Raw genomic sequence first — 17,244 nt, 5'->3', positions numbered from 1 at the left:
TTAAGGTACATATGCACTTTTTGAGTTCAATTGAATTTATCTGTTGAGAGTGACCTAAATAGCACTCTCCAAATACGAACGTGGAGATAGTGCAAAAAAACGTGAACGATTTGTAGTTTCGAAAGTGGAATTTAATTTATAGATTTCTCGCGGAATTAAAACTTAGCTTGTTGATCCATTAATGTTATCAAAAAAGCGCCAATCATAAATCGTTCTAGAAATTCACAGAGTGTAAATGGCATCTAATTTTTTCTTTGAAATTCGAAAGTTGAGATTTAATCAACAAAGTCAGTGTTTTTCTTAATGTTTACTTGCGTTCATTACTGTTTTCCAATCATCGATTGGCTATGTTTGTTATGTCAAGTTTATATTATCAGGTTACGTTGACGATATAATCCAACCAAGAACAACAAGACGTAGAATTTGTGCTGACTTAGAAAATCTGGCGACGAAGTCGCTCAAAGATCCCTGGAGGAAACATTCGAATATTCCTCTATGAAACCATTTCATACCACAAAACTGAAGATTTTAATTTATGACATGCCCTATTTAATTTTGAAAATTGATATTTGCTTTTTATTGTATTCTTGGCTGGCCTGAAAATTGTCTATATTTGTATTTCCCATCTAATTGTAATTTAAACGAATAGATTTGAATAAAATCTCATTCAAATTCAGCTTGTTTTTTTTTATTGTTTAAAAGGTATATAAAGTTCGTTTTGAAGGAAATTCAAAATTTCCGACTTTCAACAAATTTCGAGCTTTCAACAGTCAATTTTTATTGAACTGTTTTATACTTGAGCTCTTCCTCTTTTGACTTTGCTATCAGTTGTCAATGGCAACAAAAGACAAAACATTTAGAAATTCCCAGTGTGACGATCAGAAAGAAGTAACATTTCGAAAATGTTGTTAACAACATAGGCGACTTTTTAACCAAATTTTAATAAGTTGGGCATTCTTGCTGATAAAAGACGAGGTTATAATAGTCACTGAAACAGTTGTTCAAAAGATAGACCGAAGCATTTTCCTGTTTCTTGACGCTAGAAATGTATTTTTATCAGACTCACGCGGCATAAATCTCGTGTATTTCCTGTCCGTCGATTTCTTTTCTCAAGAAAACCATCATTCGATCTCCTAGCAACTCGTTAGATATAGTAAACGTATGCAGGAAATAGATTTCTTTCAGTTTAAGGCATGAACGTCCTTGCGCAGACCCGTGCCCTAAGCTACAAAACAAAATTTCACTTGTTTTTACAGTCTTATTTCTCTCCAAGCTAAAATTTGAAAACCAACGAAGAAACATCAAGATGAGAGGAAAGCAGCTATTTTGGGTTCAGCTTAAAACCCTCATTTGGAAGAATTTTGCCCTGAAAAGACGCAACTGGATTTTCTTCTTGCTTGAACTCATCTCACCTTTGGTGCTGTTCTTCATAATAGTGATCGTGCGGTTGAAAAGACCTCCAATTGACAGGCCAGCGTGTCATTTGAAACCAAAAGCTTTGCCGTCGGCGGGGTTCTTTCCGTTCTTGCAGACGTTCGTGTGTGGAATCAACAACGAGTGCTATGAGTACCCACCGGAGGCAGATCGAGAGAGCTCGTTGTCTGGAGATTTCATCAATGCGTACATTTCGCTGTTTGCAGATGATGATTTCACGGTAAGTTCCAATCCTTCAGATGTTGCAGTGCGCAGCAAGTTTCTTAAAAATTTCGCATTTAAGGTCGAGTTGAATAGAGCATGAGTTAGGCTGCTGGAACAGAGTGTAGTAAACAGTTGGTCAAACAAAGTTAAAAGGGAACCCGCCTATATCATACCAAATTTTTGCATATATATGTTCAGGTATTTACACTAACGAGCTTGCGAGCGTTAGTGCATTAGTACGAACCTTCTTTTTTAAAATCTAAATCGCAAATAAAAGTGTTCATTATTTGGCGGCTAAGTGTTCATTATTTGGTGGCACTTTTGCTATTATCACGATCTGTACCATCTGTTCTCTGCTTTATTTGAGGCTAGTGTTTGTGATTAATTGAGAGTCGTGGCTGAGTGGTTAGTAAGCGAGAATCATATTCTTTAGGTCGCCGTAGGTCGCAGATCGAATCCGATCTGTAAAGGTCAAAATTGTAAAGGTCACGAAAAATGTGATCGACTTCTTGTTTCAAAAGTGGATATTAATGTTCAGGTTTCACAGCAGAATTAAGAATTTACCTGTTGATCCAGTTTTCTCAAATTTGGTTGTTCTTGACAAAAAAGCGCCAGCTATAAATTGTTCTTGAAATTCAAAGAGCTTTAAGGGTGTATATTTTCCTTTTTCCAGTTTTTTTCCTTGCGTTCATTTCTCTTTCCAACTGTCAATAGGCCATGTTTTGATTTTGAGTTTACCACCAATTTTGTATGTTTTACCACCCAAAGATATTTCCGGCCTAAGTGGTTTTTTTAAATCTTATATCGGGTTAAACGCTTCATACTTCTTCCTTTTATTGGACGATAGCAAATTTTCATTGTCTAAAATTAATTTAATGCAAGTTGCAAATCTTTATTTAATTTTACCACGCTTAGTTTCCAAAAAGGATATACTTCTAGCTAAATGTGTAGTAGAACGATTTCGGATCAAACTTATCATTGAAATATACGGAAGAAAAACAGTTGATTTTTTAATTGACTAATTGCAATTTTATTCCACGTATTTCTTCCTATAATTACCGTTGCGATAAGCAAGGGTATTGTAATCGGATACTAGACTTTTTTCACATAAACAATTTTGTTCACAGGACTTATCTCCTGTATCCTGAACTCAATACAAATGAGCCTTTTTGTTGCATCGGATATATTTGAGAATGCTAACAGTTCAAATATCTGGCCTAACCGCAATTTGCTTTCTAGCTTGGTTGTAATTTTACCTACTCGAGTTGTGTAATTTTCATTTTTTTTCTTGTTGTTTCTTGTCCTAATAGGTTTCGGCTTAGTTTCTTTTGACTGAGCGGCCTCTTTGTGCATTGATTGAGGACCGAAAAAGTTTTCTGTGTGTATGTTCTGAGGGGAAGAGGGACTTGAAGTTTTTTTAGTTTTGATTTTTTTGTCTTTTTTTCGGCTTGAAGCATTTCTGCTCAGGTAATTTCGTCTTTGTTACCGCTTGCTTATTATAGGTTCATTCAATTATTCGGTGGCATCTGACTAAGAGATTACCAACTGCTTGATACGGCAAAGGCTTGTGGTTCGAATCCGACTGGGACCTATTTTTTGAAACTAGATTTTTTGTGCTTTTTCGAACTATCGTCCGTCTGTTTAGACTTGCGATCAGCTTAGTGGGGTATTACGATTCTTCTTTTTTCTACCCTAACTCGAAAATAAAAGTGATCATTAAAAGTGTTCTCTTAATTGGAAATTTGAATGCAGCATTGGAAAATGCTTAGAATCTATTCTCTGCTTAATTTGTGGCTAGTGTTTTGTAAATTTTAAGCTTCTGTGGCAAAGTGGTTGATATTTGAGTCTCCTAATTTTAGATCGCAGTTTCGAAGCTCAGAGGTAGCCGAATTTTTGTTTTTAACTCGAGGCTTATTTCTAATTTCTTTTTTTTGATTTTATACTAGCTGCTTTTCGTTGTGTTCGCGCAGGTGTTTGCGAAGCGAAGCTTTGCCTCTGTTATTTTTGTCGGTGTAGTTCCCGTCGTCGGACTTTTTTTGAAGCTACAGCTTTATTCGAAGGTGATTAAACACCCATTCTTGAGACGATCAAAACCGGGAGTTCTATTCCAGTCGAGGTCTGTTGTTTGCAATTTTGAGTATCTTCGGCCGGTTTTGATTTTTGCCTGTCTGCTCATTTTTGTCGGCTTAGTTCCACAGAGAGGACTTTTTGAAACTTCGGCTTCTTTGTAGCATTTCATAAGCTCCTTGTTAGTGTACTGTTACGAACCTTCTTTTTTTTTAACCCAGCTCGTTAATGAAAGTGTTCACTTATTTGGAAATTTCAATGTAGCATTGGAAATTGCATAGCATCTGTTCTCTGCTTTATTTGTGACTAGTATTTGACGATTACCTATTCAGCTTTCGTGGCTGAGTGGTTAGGGTGTGAGACTCTTAATCTCTAGGTCCTAGGTTGGAATCTCAGACCTAGCGGAATTTTTTGCTCATTCGAGGCTTTTTTGTCGCGCAGCTTCGCCTCTGTAAAATTTGTAATGTTGCAGGTAATTTTGTTCAGGATATTTTGTATTTTCAAATCCTTGGTTGTTTTTCGAAATCCGAATGACGACTCAAGTGGCCATTAGTTACACATGCAGATTGTAGCGTTTTATTGAAAAGCAACGTGCAGGAAGCTTTGGCAATTTAGTTGCATATGCTTTGAAATTTTAGTTATAATTTAACGCAGATGATGTTTTCAATTCCTCGGATGTACCGGAAAAAGTGATTTGCTTTCTAAAAGTGTAATCATCCAACTTCCATTTAAGAAACTTTCCAAATCAATATATTTCGCGATAATTTGAACCAAATAATGTATCCTCAATTTGTTTTTTTTTCCAATTTGTAACAATCAAAGTTCATGGGGTTGCATGAGCTTGTTACATTCCAAATTATTATAAGCGTGCCTTAAAGAACAAGTTATTCTTATTGTGAAATTAAAAGCTCACTTTCACGCTATCATGCTTGTGTTTGCGTAGTTGAGGCTTCGCCTCTGTGTAAAATGTTATACCCGATAGTTTTTTAAGGTGTCTGAAACCGAATTTTTAAAAGCAACTCTGCACCTTTTTAAGATTCATGAACGTATAGAATACGCTCTTATATAGGTCTTGTTGATTGTTTATGTTTGTTTTCAGGAAAAGTCTTGAAATTTTGTTCATGGTCAAGTTTGATTTTTTGCGGTATTAACTTTGGTTATTTTTCTGTTCAGCATTTAATTTTTGAAAAGGAGGGCAAACGACGCAGTCGAACAGCAATTGTGTAAAGTTCACGAAAAACGTGATCGACTTCTAGTTTCGATAGCATATTTCAACTCGCAGATTTCCCAGCGGAATAGAAAATTTAACTATTGATCCATTTTCCTAGTGGTGTAGTCGGATCATAGTTTTTTTTATAAGTTAAATGGCTCTTCGTCTGGAGCTCCGGGATTGAATGATTTAGAATTTTTTGTAAAAGTGTTCACGCTCAAATTTGATTCTTCGCGGTTTGACATATGATTTCTTTTAAATTTTACTTCACCTCCTTTGTCAAATCAAAACAAACTCCACTAACAAACATCAATAATAAAAAAAGTCACGAAAAAAAGTGAAAAAGGGCATTAATTTTCAGATTTCCCAGCGGAGTAAAAAATTACCTAATTACCTGTTGGTCCAATTTTCTGCCGTTATCTAAATGGGATAAATTTCTGGCGTTATCTAAATGGTATAAATGCGATAAAAGTGCCTATCATAAACAGTATTTGAAATTGAAAGAGCTCCAACGGCGTACATTGTTTTCTTCAAAATTCGAAAGTTGAAAGATTTAAAATTTTGAATCATTTTTTTTTGTTTCCTTGATTTTTTTCCACACTTTTCCAACTGTTGGCTGTTTTTTGAAATTTTTGAGCTTCTTGCCTTTTTTTGCGTTGTTTTGTGAGGTTCAGCATGACCTTTTTTAGAAGTTGCTAATCCTATCATTGTACGCCATTTTTACTTTCCTTTGGAAACGTTTTGAAAAATTTGTTATTGCATGATTTCTGCTTTAAACTATCTGGACAAATCTGTTCTTATAAATACTTCTCCAATTCGGTCAAACGAAAAAGAGACTAAATTATTAGATTTTTACCAGAAGCATTATGATTTGTGTTCGCATTTATCGATTTGTGTTCGTATATCTAAATGTAAAGATGTGTAGTTTATGCAGGCTGTTTCTCTCGGATCACAGAAAAACAATTGTCAAAATGATTCAAATTTTCATTTTCGGCTCCATCAATTCAAAAAGCATAAATAGTGTGAAGATTTTTTTTTTAAGTTGATACGCCTGATGGCCAAAGTGGATACGTCTGATAGCTATTTATCAGTAATCGTAACAATATATCCGTAGACCAAAAATGGGCTGACTGCTAGGTGCGTCTATCAAATTCAAAATTAGACGGCGTCACATCAAGTATTTGTAGATTACGAGGAATTTTAGTAGCAAACCAATTTTTTTAACGAAAATTGAACAAAAAATGGTTTGCCATGAGCGTAACAGATCCGAAATTGTTGTATCTATGTCTATGAATTGACAATTGAAGCTGTTTTTTGGTTGTTTACTGGCTGGTCCGTTCGTCCACTAAACGCACCCCGAGTAATCTATTATATATTTAAATGCGAGCTTCATTATCTTGCCATGTTTAAGCTTTTTGAACGTATTATTTTAGCATGTTTAAGCCATATCGTATATTGCAATGGTTAAGATTTTTTTTCGATTTTCCAGTATTTTCATTAAGTTTTAAATTAGCAACCCATTAGTGGAATGCTGTCAGGCTTCTCCAGGGCTTGCGATTTTGTCTCCAATTATGAATACCCAATTACTTTCAGTTTATGAGATACGACGGTTTTTTTGTGACTTTTCAGAAAAATTAAGTTTGAAAAGTTCACAAAATATGTTAATCTAAACCCTGTAGTTGGGTGCTGTCAGAGTACTCTCAAGGGTTTCCAATCTTGCTTCCAAATATCACTGCTCAAATCTTTGTAGTGTTCGAGGAATGACTTTTTTCTGATTTTTTCAAAACATTTTCAGAAAACTTAAATCTATTATATATTTAAATGCGGGCTTCACTATCTCGCCATGTTTAAGCTTTTTCAACGTATTATTTTTGCATGTTTAAGCTATAGCGTATATTGCAATGGTTAAGATTTTTTTTTCGATTTTCCAATTTGATTTTAGTGGCTATTTTACCTTAAGTATATATTTAAATGCGGGCTTCACTATCTCGCCATGTTTAAGCTTTTTCAACGTATTATTTTTGCATGTTTAAGCTATATCGTATATTGCAATGGTTAAGATTTTTTTTCGATTTTCCAATTTGATTTTAGTGGCTATTTTACCTTAAGTTTAAATCTATCTATCTATTATATATTTAAATGCGGGCTTCACTATCTCGCCATGTTTAAGCTTTTTCAACGTATTATTTTTGCATGTTTAAGCTATATCGTATATTGCAATGGTTAAGATTTTTTTTCGATTTTCCAATTTGATTTTAGTGGCTATTTTACCTTAAGTTTAAATTAAGCAGCCCAATATTGAATTAGGGGTTGCGAATTTGGCCTCCAATTTTGAATGCCCGAATCATTTTAGCTAACGAGATAAGACGATTTTTGAGATTTTTTCAAAAAATTTCAGAAATTTCAAATAGCAAAATAATTTACGAATCTTGAAGTTCCCAACCCTCTAGTTGGGTGCTGTCAGAGTACTCTAAGGAGTTACAAATCTTGCCTCCAAATATGACTGTCCAAATCCTTGTAGTTTTCGAGATATGACGTTTTTGTGATTTTTTCAAAAAAAATTCAGAAAACTTAAATTATTTTTTTTTCGCAAAATCTGAAATTCCCAGCCCTGTAGTTGGGTCCTGTCAGAATAATCTCGAAGATTGCGAATCTTGCCTCCAAATATGACTGCTCAATTCTTTGTAGTTTTCGAGATGTGACGTTTTTTATGATTTTTTCAAAAATTTTCAGTAAACTTAAATTATTATTATTTTTTAAAAATCTGAAATTTCCAACCCAATAGTTGGTTACTGTCAGAGTACTATCAAGGATCGCGAATCTTGACTCTAAATGTGACTACTTAAATCCTTGTAGTTTTCGAGATATGATGTTTTTTGTGATTTTTTTGAAAATTTTAATTTTTCTTTTCTCAAAATTTGAAGTTCCCAACCGTGTAGTTGTTTGCTGTCAGAGCAGGGTGGCCACTTGGTATCTTTTTAGATACTGGTATCTAAAAGTCACTATTTGGTATCTTTTTTACGTAAGTATCTATTTTCAGACGTGAATGGGAAAGTGCAGGGCAACCAGGACTCAACAATTTTTGGATTTGTTGCGTAATATTTTCGATCAATTTTCAACTTTTCCCCCAGTTTTTTTGTGTCCTAAAAAAAGGTCGTCGGAACTAAAAAAAAAAAAAGGTCGTCGGACCTAAAAAAAAAAGGTCGTCGGACCTAAAAAAAAAAAAAGGTCGTCGGCTGCCAAGGTTTGTAGACACCCTGAATGAGGTATCTTTTTTATTCCCAACCAAGTGGCCACCCTGTGTCAGAGTACTCTTAGGAGTTACAAATCTTGCCTCCAATTCTGACTGTTCAAATCCTTGTAGTTTTCGAGATATGACGTTTTTTGTGACTTTTTTAAAAAAATTTTCAGAAAACTTATATTAATTTTTTTCCGCAAAATCTGAAATTCCCAGCCCTGTAGTTGAGTCCTGTCAGAATAATCTCAAAGATTGCGAATCTTGCCTCCAAATATGACTGCTCAATTCTTCGTAGTTTTCGAGATGTGACGTTTTTTGTGATTTTTTCAAAAATTTTCAGTAAACTTTTAGTTGGTTACTGTCAGAGTACTATCAAGGATCGCGAATCTTGACTCCAAATGTGACTGCTCAAATCCTTGTAGTTTTCGAGATATGACGTTTTTTGTGATTTTTTCAAAAATTTTCAGAAAACTTTTATTAATTTTTTTTCGCAAAATGGGAAATTCCCAAACCTGTAGTGGGGTCCTGTCAAAGTAATCTCAAAGATTGCGAATCTTGCCTCCAAATATGACTGCTCAATTCTTCGTAGTTTTCGAGATATGACGTTTTTTGTGGTTTTTCCAAAATTTTCCAGAAAACTTGAATTATTATTAGTTTTTAAAAATCAAATTCCCAACCCTGTAGTTAGGTCCTGTCAGAGTACTCTCAAAGATTGCGAATCTTGTCTCTAAGTATGACTGCTCAGTTCCTTGTAGTTTTCGTGATGTGACGTTTTTTGTGATTTTTTCAAAATTTTCAGAAAGTTTAAACTAATTATTTTTCAAAATTTGAAACTCCCAATGCTATAGTTCGGGGTTGTCAGGGTAATCTAAAGAGTTGCAAATCTTTCCACATGCGACTGCTAAACGCGACTGCTCAAATGCTTTTATTTTACGAGATGTGACGTTTTGATTTATTCAAAATTTCTCAAAGAACTTATCCACAAAGAAATTCAAAAAATTTGAAACTAACTTGATGAAGATACAACCTTATTGTCACCCAGGCTTCTCAAATCTTGCCTCTTAATATGAATGCTCAAATCCTTTTAGTTTCCGAGATAAGACGTTTTTTTTTTTCAATTTTTTTGGGGACACTTAGCTTTAAAAAAAATTACAAAATTTTGGATTCCTAACCCTATAGTAGGGTGGTCTCAGAGACTCTCAGTGGTTGCAAATCTGGCCTCCAAATTTCTCCAGAGGCCCATTAATTTTTCGAGATGACGCTTTTAAAATGGGAATAAAAAAAATTAAAAAGTTCGAAATGACCAACCCTGGAATTGGGTGCAGTCAGAGTACACTAAAAGTTTGCAGATGTTGTTTCCAATATATGCGGTTTTTCATGAGTTGTGAAAAAATTTCGAAGCACCGAAGGTGCGTTAAACGCTAGTTTATATTTAATTCTGAACCCCGTAGTTTGGGACTGTCAGAGAACTCTCAGGAGCGGCAAATCTTGCGTCCAAATGCGACTGCTCAATTGCTTTTCGTTTCCGAGATTTAACGTTTCTCAATTCATTATAAACTTAGATATAAAAAAATATCAGCATTACACTAATGGGTAAGCCTGACAGCATTCCACTAATGGGTTGCTAATTTAAAACTTAATGTAAATACTGGAAAATCGAAAAAAAAATCTTAACCATTGCAATTATCAGATTTCCCAGCAAAATAAAAATTTTACATATGGATCCAGTGTTCTCAAATATGGTTAGTTTTTATCAGGAAAGCACCAATCACAATTATTCGTGAAATTCAAAGAGCTTTAAGGGCATGGTTTGTTCTTTAAAATTCGAAAGTTGAAGATTTTTTCAAAAAAAAAGTCTTTTTTTTTTCTGTTTCCTGGCGTTCATTGCGCTTTTCCAACTTTCAGTTGGTTATATTTTGAGTTTTAGGATACAATAGATTGGGTCGTCCAATCAGGAGCCATCGAACTTCTGCAACCAGGTGGCTTGTTCAACCTCGACGACGATTCAATCACACTCTCAAACGAGACCCGAGATGCACTCGACAACTCTCTTCTCAATATCACCAACTTCTTTCTGGGCGAAAATGGACTGGGCACTGGAGAAGACAGCATCATCGTGTTCATCAATGCGGCTTTGACGCCATTGCGGGACTTCAAACTGTGTACCGGGGACCAATTGACGAATAATGTCATCTTTACAAGAGCTGCTGACAATCGAACGCTTGTAAATTCTTTGAGTTTTGTATGATTTTTGACACAGTAACGAAGATTATGACCCAGAATTTCACGAAAGACTCATATTACATACCAGAATGGACTTGCAATTTTCATAACGTTTTTTGATAAATAAAATGATTTTTTGAAGGTTTTTATTTCAATTTTTGATTCGTCTTCATTTGCTTGTAATTATAATCACCCATTTTTGTATCGCAGGTGGTGCGAAGCTCAGCTTCGGATCTGTGTTTAATTTTTATCTGGAAGCGATCAAGAACAAATTACTTATTTGAGGATCTTTGATGTAAGGTTTCAGACACCAAAAACGCAGACAGCATCGTTTGTTTAAGATTTAATGACTTTTAAAATAAGAGGAATCAATTATTGAGGAAGGAAAGTAAAACACGTGACACTTAATGGAAATTGAATCATAAGCCAGACAGTTACGAAAAATTGATTTCATTTTCAGGTTTCGGAGGAGCTATGCGCGTTGAGCAATGGTGACCAAGAAAAACTGGTGCAACCCGTGAATGAAGTCGCAGACTACTTCAACCCTATATCTGCAATCACAAACCTACTTAGACTCTATGGGGCACTGGAAAGATACAATATCCTGGATCTGACCACGAGTGCGTTCCAAGACATACAGAGCACAGCTGGATCATTTCAGACCGGTGGCGGGAGAGACTTCATGCAGTCCAATTCTCTAGATTCTCTGTGTAGGTAGCTTACGTTTGAATGGTTAAAAGGGTTGGTGTTCTGAAATTCCAACTATCACGCTTGCCGATGTAGGTTCTCTATAACAATGTTAATAATTACCCGCCCATTTGAGCTTCATCCTAACACATTCAATTTCTTCGGTGGATACGCAAATGTAAATTAAATGCGCAATTAAATCTATCAATTTAGTATCAATGTAAAAGTTAACTATCAATGTAAAAATGTGTTAAATCGGAGGTAAATTCGCCATTCATTCTATGCATTTTTTTGTTGTGAAATCTAAAAGGCTTTAAATTTCTTCGGGGTGGTTTTGAAAGTTTTGACAATCCATGCGATAACTGTCTGAAAGCAGATTCTTATTATCGTTGTTATTATGATCATAACCCTTGCAATAAGCAAAGGTAGTGCAACTAAACCAGACTTTCTCATGGTAAGTCTTGTAGCTTCTAAATGTGTTTCCTTTAGAAGTGGAAGTGTTTGTAGAGCTTAAAGAGCAAAATTATTTTACGTAAAATAACATTTATCGACCATTTTGGATTTCGTCCCAATTTTTGCCGGCTTTCTGACAGTTTTTTGCCAATAATATGTACAAGTTTTTTTTATTTTTTCATCAGTTCAGTTTTGAGCAGCGTAAATGGTTTCTCCCTTGTTGGATTTTATGCATAAAACTTTTTTTAGTAAAGAAAGAAAATTTGAAACTCATATTTGTTTTTTTTGGCTGTATGGCCTCTGGTTAAGTTTTTTTGGGCTTAGCTTTTTGCAACTTCGAGTCTCAATTCTCGCTAGAATTGAGAAATACTATTATTGGGATGTTTCATAATTGATCAAAACATTTGTGTTTACGAAAACATTTAGCTTCTGTCACATAAGTTTCAAAGTGCAGTCTTTCTGGCATATTTTTAAGTCAAGTTTTGAATTTATTTGTTTTTTTTTTCTTCCAGGGACACCTTGCTTTGTCTCTGGTTTCAATGTTGTTTAACTCACCCTTGCTTAGAAACATTTGTTTTGAATAATGCAGTTGGATTGGTTTTTATAATTTTGCATGGTTTATACAGTTTTGCTTCAGACAAGATTTTCTCCAATTTTTTGCAATGGTTTGAAAGAGAGCTTTGATTTAATCAGTTTTTTCAGTTTTCATTGCCCTTGCGATATGCAATTATATTGCAACCAGGTTTTTGACTTCTTAGCTGTAGATATTTTCGTTGCCATGGTAACTGAAATTTTTCATATTCGACTCAAGTCGTGTCATGGTAGTCTTTTTAGCAGCTAAATAAGTTTCCTCATGCAGTTATTAATATATCAAGGCTTACAAACTTTTTGTTTCATAGTTTTCATGAATTTTTTGTTCGGATCAATAGGTGTCTTCCCATAAGTTGTCGGCTTTGTTTCGCTTCATAAGCTGTGTTTTAGCATTCATTGTTCTTACTGATCATTTTTTTCGTAAATTGATCTTCATTCAAAACAAAACGAGTCTAGGATATGAAAACTTTGGTAGATTCAGTTTTTTGACATGATAGTCCTGTTTTTCTAATACTTAAGGCATTAAATTTTCATGAGATTTGTGGAAATTTAATTTGTTTTTGTGTTTGTTTTCAGCCAACGATTTTTTCAACAACATTTCATTCAGTTTCTTTTTCATTTTCCTTTAATAAAACAGCTCAAAATAAGGTTCTATTACCAATTGTTCAAAAATTTGATTTTGTTTTTAAATGTTTCTATAGGAATTTAGCGAACTCCAATTAAACGAACTCCTTAATGTAAAATAATTTAATTTAAAGTAATTTTTTGATAATATGGCTTTATCAGCTTTTTGTGATGTTTTTTTTGCAAATTGGTGTGTACTTTGGTATCGCAAGTTTTACTTGATAAATCAGGCCATGACAAACATATTTGGTCTTCATAATAAACCTTGTAAAACCACTCGTTAGACCATAAAGTTGATGCTTATGTGAGGTGTGGGGGGGGGGGGAAGAAAACGAGCCAATTTCTGTGGTATAATTGCGGTTAGCAAGATTGTTGCAACCTTTTACAAGATTTTTTCCGTAAATATATTTTTGCAGGACTTCTGCAGGTCGCATCAGCTTATCTTACTTCCGGCTTCTTATTCTTAGACGTGTTCCTATTTTTACAAAACGGACTTTTGCGGTTAATTAATGTAATTTATAGTTTTCGTCCTCAGATACATATTTATCATTGCTCTTTCGACTTACGTTGTAACGGCTTAGTCGCCATCTGTTGGTCCATTTGGGGGTGCAAATATTTTCGTACGTTTTTGTGTTTTTCGGGGGGGGGGGGTAGGGGGAGTTCGGTTCATAATTTTGAATGACAGAAAATTTGTTTTCATGTCAAGCGTCCACGCAAGTTTTGTCGGCTTAGTAACCGCTCATTCAATCTGTCCTAATAAAAATTTAACGTCGGTAATTGTTTTTTATCTGCATAATATCCTGAAATTGAACTCCTTTCGAGGCAAGAGTTTGAAAGTTTTGATTGATTTCCTAATGTAGCGCAAGTGGTGAGATGTTACACTTCGAATCTGTGTTGTCATTTTTATTATTATTATTTATAATTATTATTTACAGGGGCATTTTTTTGTGTTATTTTACCAGTTAACTTTTTCTTCCAACCCAACCCGCATAAAATTCTGCTCACCAACGTTTGCGAAGTTCTGTTTCGTCTCTTTGGTTTTTAGAGTAATGAACGTATTGAGTACTCTTATATAGGTATTGGTGATGTTCTTTGTTTTTATTTTGGAAAAAGTCTTAAAATTTGTTCACGCTCAATTTTGATTTTTTGCTGTTTGACTTTTGATTTCATCTTAATTTCACTTCATTTCCTGTGTTAAAAGGTAGGCAAACTCCTCTGGTGAACAGCAAAATCGTAAAGGCCACGAAGAATGTTACAGCGGAATAAAACTCTTACCTTTTAATCCAGTTTTCTCAAATTGGGTAAATTGTATCAAAAAAGCTCTAGTCATAAATTGTTCGTAAAATTCAAAGAGTTTTATGGGCATATATTGTTTTTTTTATGCAAAAGTTGAAGTTCAATCCAAAAACAAGTCAATTTTGTTTCTGTTTTTTTTTGCTTCATTACTCTTTTCCAACTGTCAGCTGGCTATATTTCATTGCGATTACTGCTCCGACTTTCGAAGAAATTTAGGAATATATATGATTGGAGGTTTTTTTTTGTTCAGACCCCTTTCTAAAAGGTGATTCAACGTGGAATCTTTGTGTTCCGAAACAGGGGTGCTATGCACTATCCCAACTGTGCTTGAAGCTGCTTTAATTCAAGTTTTTTGAAGGCTAGCTAAGATGCCGAAAGTGTAACACGAATTATTATCCAGACCACGAAATTGTTCCGAATTCAAATCAGGCAAGCTAACTGGTCATGTTATTTCCTGAACGACTCAAATTTTAAAACCTCATATATGATATTGATAGTCCAATATTTATATCTTAACAGAATTTTCTTAATCAAAAACTATTCGATACCTATTAAAGGGTAGATTAGCCCTGATATATGAGTAGTCTTGTTATTTTATTCATATGAATAGGCTATCTATGAGGTCACTAACTCCCTAGTGAGATACTTATCAACGGAATAACAAAAAATAGGAATAATATGTTCCCTTTAATAGATTCCAAGAATCTTCATCGAAGTTTGTTTTAGTAACCTTCACTTGTGGAAGAAGCTCTTCCTTGACTGGCTTGCTTTCTGTCGGATCGGTAGAAGAGACTGCCGAGAGTCTTGGAGTCTCCTTTGGAGCAAACAACTACAAAAACGACGAGGAGTTCTCTGAGACTTGCAATGCTTTGTTCGAATCGTTGGAGTCCAGCGTTGTGTCTAGGACTGTCTGGGACTATATTAAGCCAATTTTCCTCGGAAAAGTATATTATTCGCCAGATACCCCGGCAAGTAATCGAATCATGGCTGCTTTCAATCAAACTTTTCAAGAGGTCGGCGAATTGTTTAGTTTGATCAATTTAGTCGAATTATCTCGTGATCAGATTTTCACTCAGTTGTATGAATACTTCGAGAACTCAAATGTAGGCGGCGACATAGCAACGTCAATACCGTTTCTCGATACTATAATCACAATTGCGCCGATATTTTACGATTTTCCGACCAATTTCAATGTTACACCTCAGGTGTTTTTCTCAAATGACAGACCTATAGGCGATCAGCGATTTGTAACTTGGCAAGACTTATTTAATTCAACCTTCGAAGCTATAGCGATGGCTTCGCAATACTTTCAATGTGTGCCCACAAATCGCTTGCAGGCTTTCGAATCTGAAGATATCTTGATCGAAACGGGAAGCGATTTGTTGAAACAGGGCAAAGTGTGGGCGGGAATTGTGTTCACGAACATAGATCCAGCGTCCACTTCGGACACTGTTCCGCCTCATTTGAAGTACAAGGTCAGAATGAACACTGATAAGGTGGATTCTACGGATAGTATCATCGACAGAGTTTGGTTTCCGGATCCAAGAACAAACTTCCTAAATGATTTAAAAGCGTATACATCGGGTCAAGTTTTTGTGATGGATCTTTTGGAAAAAGCTGTCATCAAAGTTCAATCGGGAAATAGCAAGTATTTCACAGAAACAGGAACATGGTTGAAACAGTTTCCAAGTCCTTGTTATAAAGAAGATCAATTTCTGTGGGCGATATCGAGGACCATACCCCTTTTCATGGTGTTGGCATGGCTTTTCAGCGTGGGCATGATCGTCAAAGGAATTGTATACGAAAAGGAAACCCGATTGAAAGAGGTTATGAAAATCATGGGCCTTGGTAATTCGATTTTGTGGCTCTCGTGGTTCTTATCAACCTTCATCATGCTTTTCACCGCCTCAATTTTGCTCTCATTAATTCTCAAACTGGGAACCGTTTTGGCAAACAGTAACTTCTTTTTGACATGCTTCATGTTTGTTTCTTTTACTTTTCCGACAATTACTTTTTGCTTCTTCGTTTCGACTCTGTTCTCGAAGGCTAACTTGGCATCTGCCTGTGCGGGAATCGCTTTTTTCTGCGCATACTTGCCATACACTCTATTTCTAACATGGGAACGCTATATTACCAGTAATGCTATAAAATACGCTTTGTGTCTTTCGTCTAATGCGGCTTTTGGCTTTGCGTGCAGCTATTTTGCGTACTTTGAACAACAAGGTACTGGTGTACAATGGGATAACATAAACACAAGTCCGAATTACAAAGATAATTTCAGCCTTCTTGAAGTCATTTTTATGATGTATCTTGACGCTGTTATTTATCTACTACTGGCATTGTACATTGAACAGGTTTTCCCAGGAGCTTATGGAGTCCCAAAGAAATGGTATTTCGTGTTCCAGAAGAGTTTCTGGATCGGAGAGTCGAATGAGGTCACAGTTGAAGATGCGAAATTACACTTTGACCCAACATTTTCAGTTAAGGGTCCCAGTTTTGAAGTTGAAGAGGTATCGGGCGAGAAAATAGGAGTTCAGCTGAGGGACATGACTAAAATCTACCCTACGGGTAAAAAGCTAGCGGTCGATCAACTTTCGATGAACTTCTACGAAAATCAAATCACATCTTTCCTCGGTCACAATGGAGCAGGTAAAACAACAACCCTTAGTATAATAACTGGACTATTTTCACCGACTTCTGGAACTGCGTTTGTAAATGGTCTGGATATTAGAAAGCACATGGACGAAATCAGACGATCAGTTGGAATGTGTCCGCAATATAACGTGCTTTTTGACCGAATGACAGTGGCGGAGCATCTTTATTTCTACGGAAAATTGAGAGGCAGAGGCAACGATGACATCAAAAGAGATACGATTAAGTTGCTGAAGGATCTGAACTTGCCGCATAAATCTGACGAGTACGCGGAGAATTTGTCGGGAGGAATGAAGAGGAAATTGTCGGTTGCTGTGTCCTTTGTAGGTGGGAATAAGACTGTGATTTTGGACGAGCCGACGGCAGGAGTGGACCCGTTCAGCAGGCGAGGTAAGATAAATCATAACCTGAGCTCTGGTCGAAAATGGTGTCCATATTTTTAGCGTTGAGATGTCCTCTTATTATATATCACAGCAATTAGAACTGACGTTTTTTTCTGATGCTTTTGGACGCAGGTTAAGACGAATCAAAATTGGCCATCCAGTTAAGTTTTTTTATCGGCGAA

The 17,244-nt window shown here is 35.5% G+C and overlaps 3 protein-coding genes across 4 annotated transcripts in view; 2 read left to right on the top strand and 1 right to left on the bottom strand.

Moving 5' to 3' along the window:
- Positions 1-676, top strand: part of LOC134844457 (propionyl-CoA carboxylase beta chain, mitochondrial-like) — a 293,941-nt gene extending 293,265 nt beyond the window's left edge. For both annotated transcript variants that reach the window (XM_063861155.1, XM_063861154.1), the window contains exon 10: positions 378-676. In XM_063861155.1, the coding sequence (XP_063717225.1) occupies positions 378-499 (122 nt within the window). In that variant the 3' untranslated portion in view covers positions 500-676. The remainder of the gene's footprint in view (positions 1-377) is intronic.
- LOC134844416 (UBX domain-containing protein 1-like) overlaps positions 1-17,244 on the bottom strand; it is a 583,758-nt gene that overhangs the window by 340,076 nt on the left and 226,438 nt on the right. The gene's annotated exons all lie outside the window — the stretch shown is intronic.
- Positions 1,130-17,244, top strand: part of LOC134843532 (phospholipid-transporting ATPase ABCA1-like) — a 67,814-nt gene continuing 51,699 nt past the window's right edge. The window contains exons 1-4 of the mRNA XM_063859638.1: positions 1,130-1,654; positions 10,081-10,377; positions 10,837-11,086; positions 14,754-17,069. Of these exons, the coding sequence (XP_063715708.1) occupies positions 1,307-1,654; positions 10,081-10,377; positions 10,837-11,086; positions 14,754-17,069 (3,211 nt within the window). The 5' untranslated portion in view covers positions 1,130-1,306. The remainder of the gene's footprint in view (positions 1,655-10,080; positions 10,378-10,836; positions 11,087-14,753; positions 17,070-17,244) is intronic.

The sequence above is a fragment of the Symsagittifera roscoffensis genome, chromosome 4 (assembly GCF_963678635.1).
Source record: "Symsagittifera roscoffensis chromosome 4, txSymRosc1.1, whole genome shotgun sequence".
Classification (NCBI taxonomy): domain Eukaryota; kingdom Metazoa; phylum Xenacoelomorpha; order Acoela; family Convolutidae; genus Symsagittifera; species Symsagittifera roscoffensis.
The sequence above is the reverse complement of the archived record's forward strand: the minus strand, read 5'-3'. Positions and strand labels throughout refer to the sequence as shown.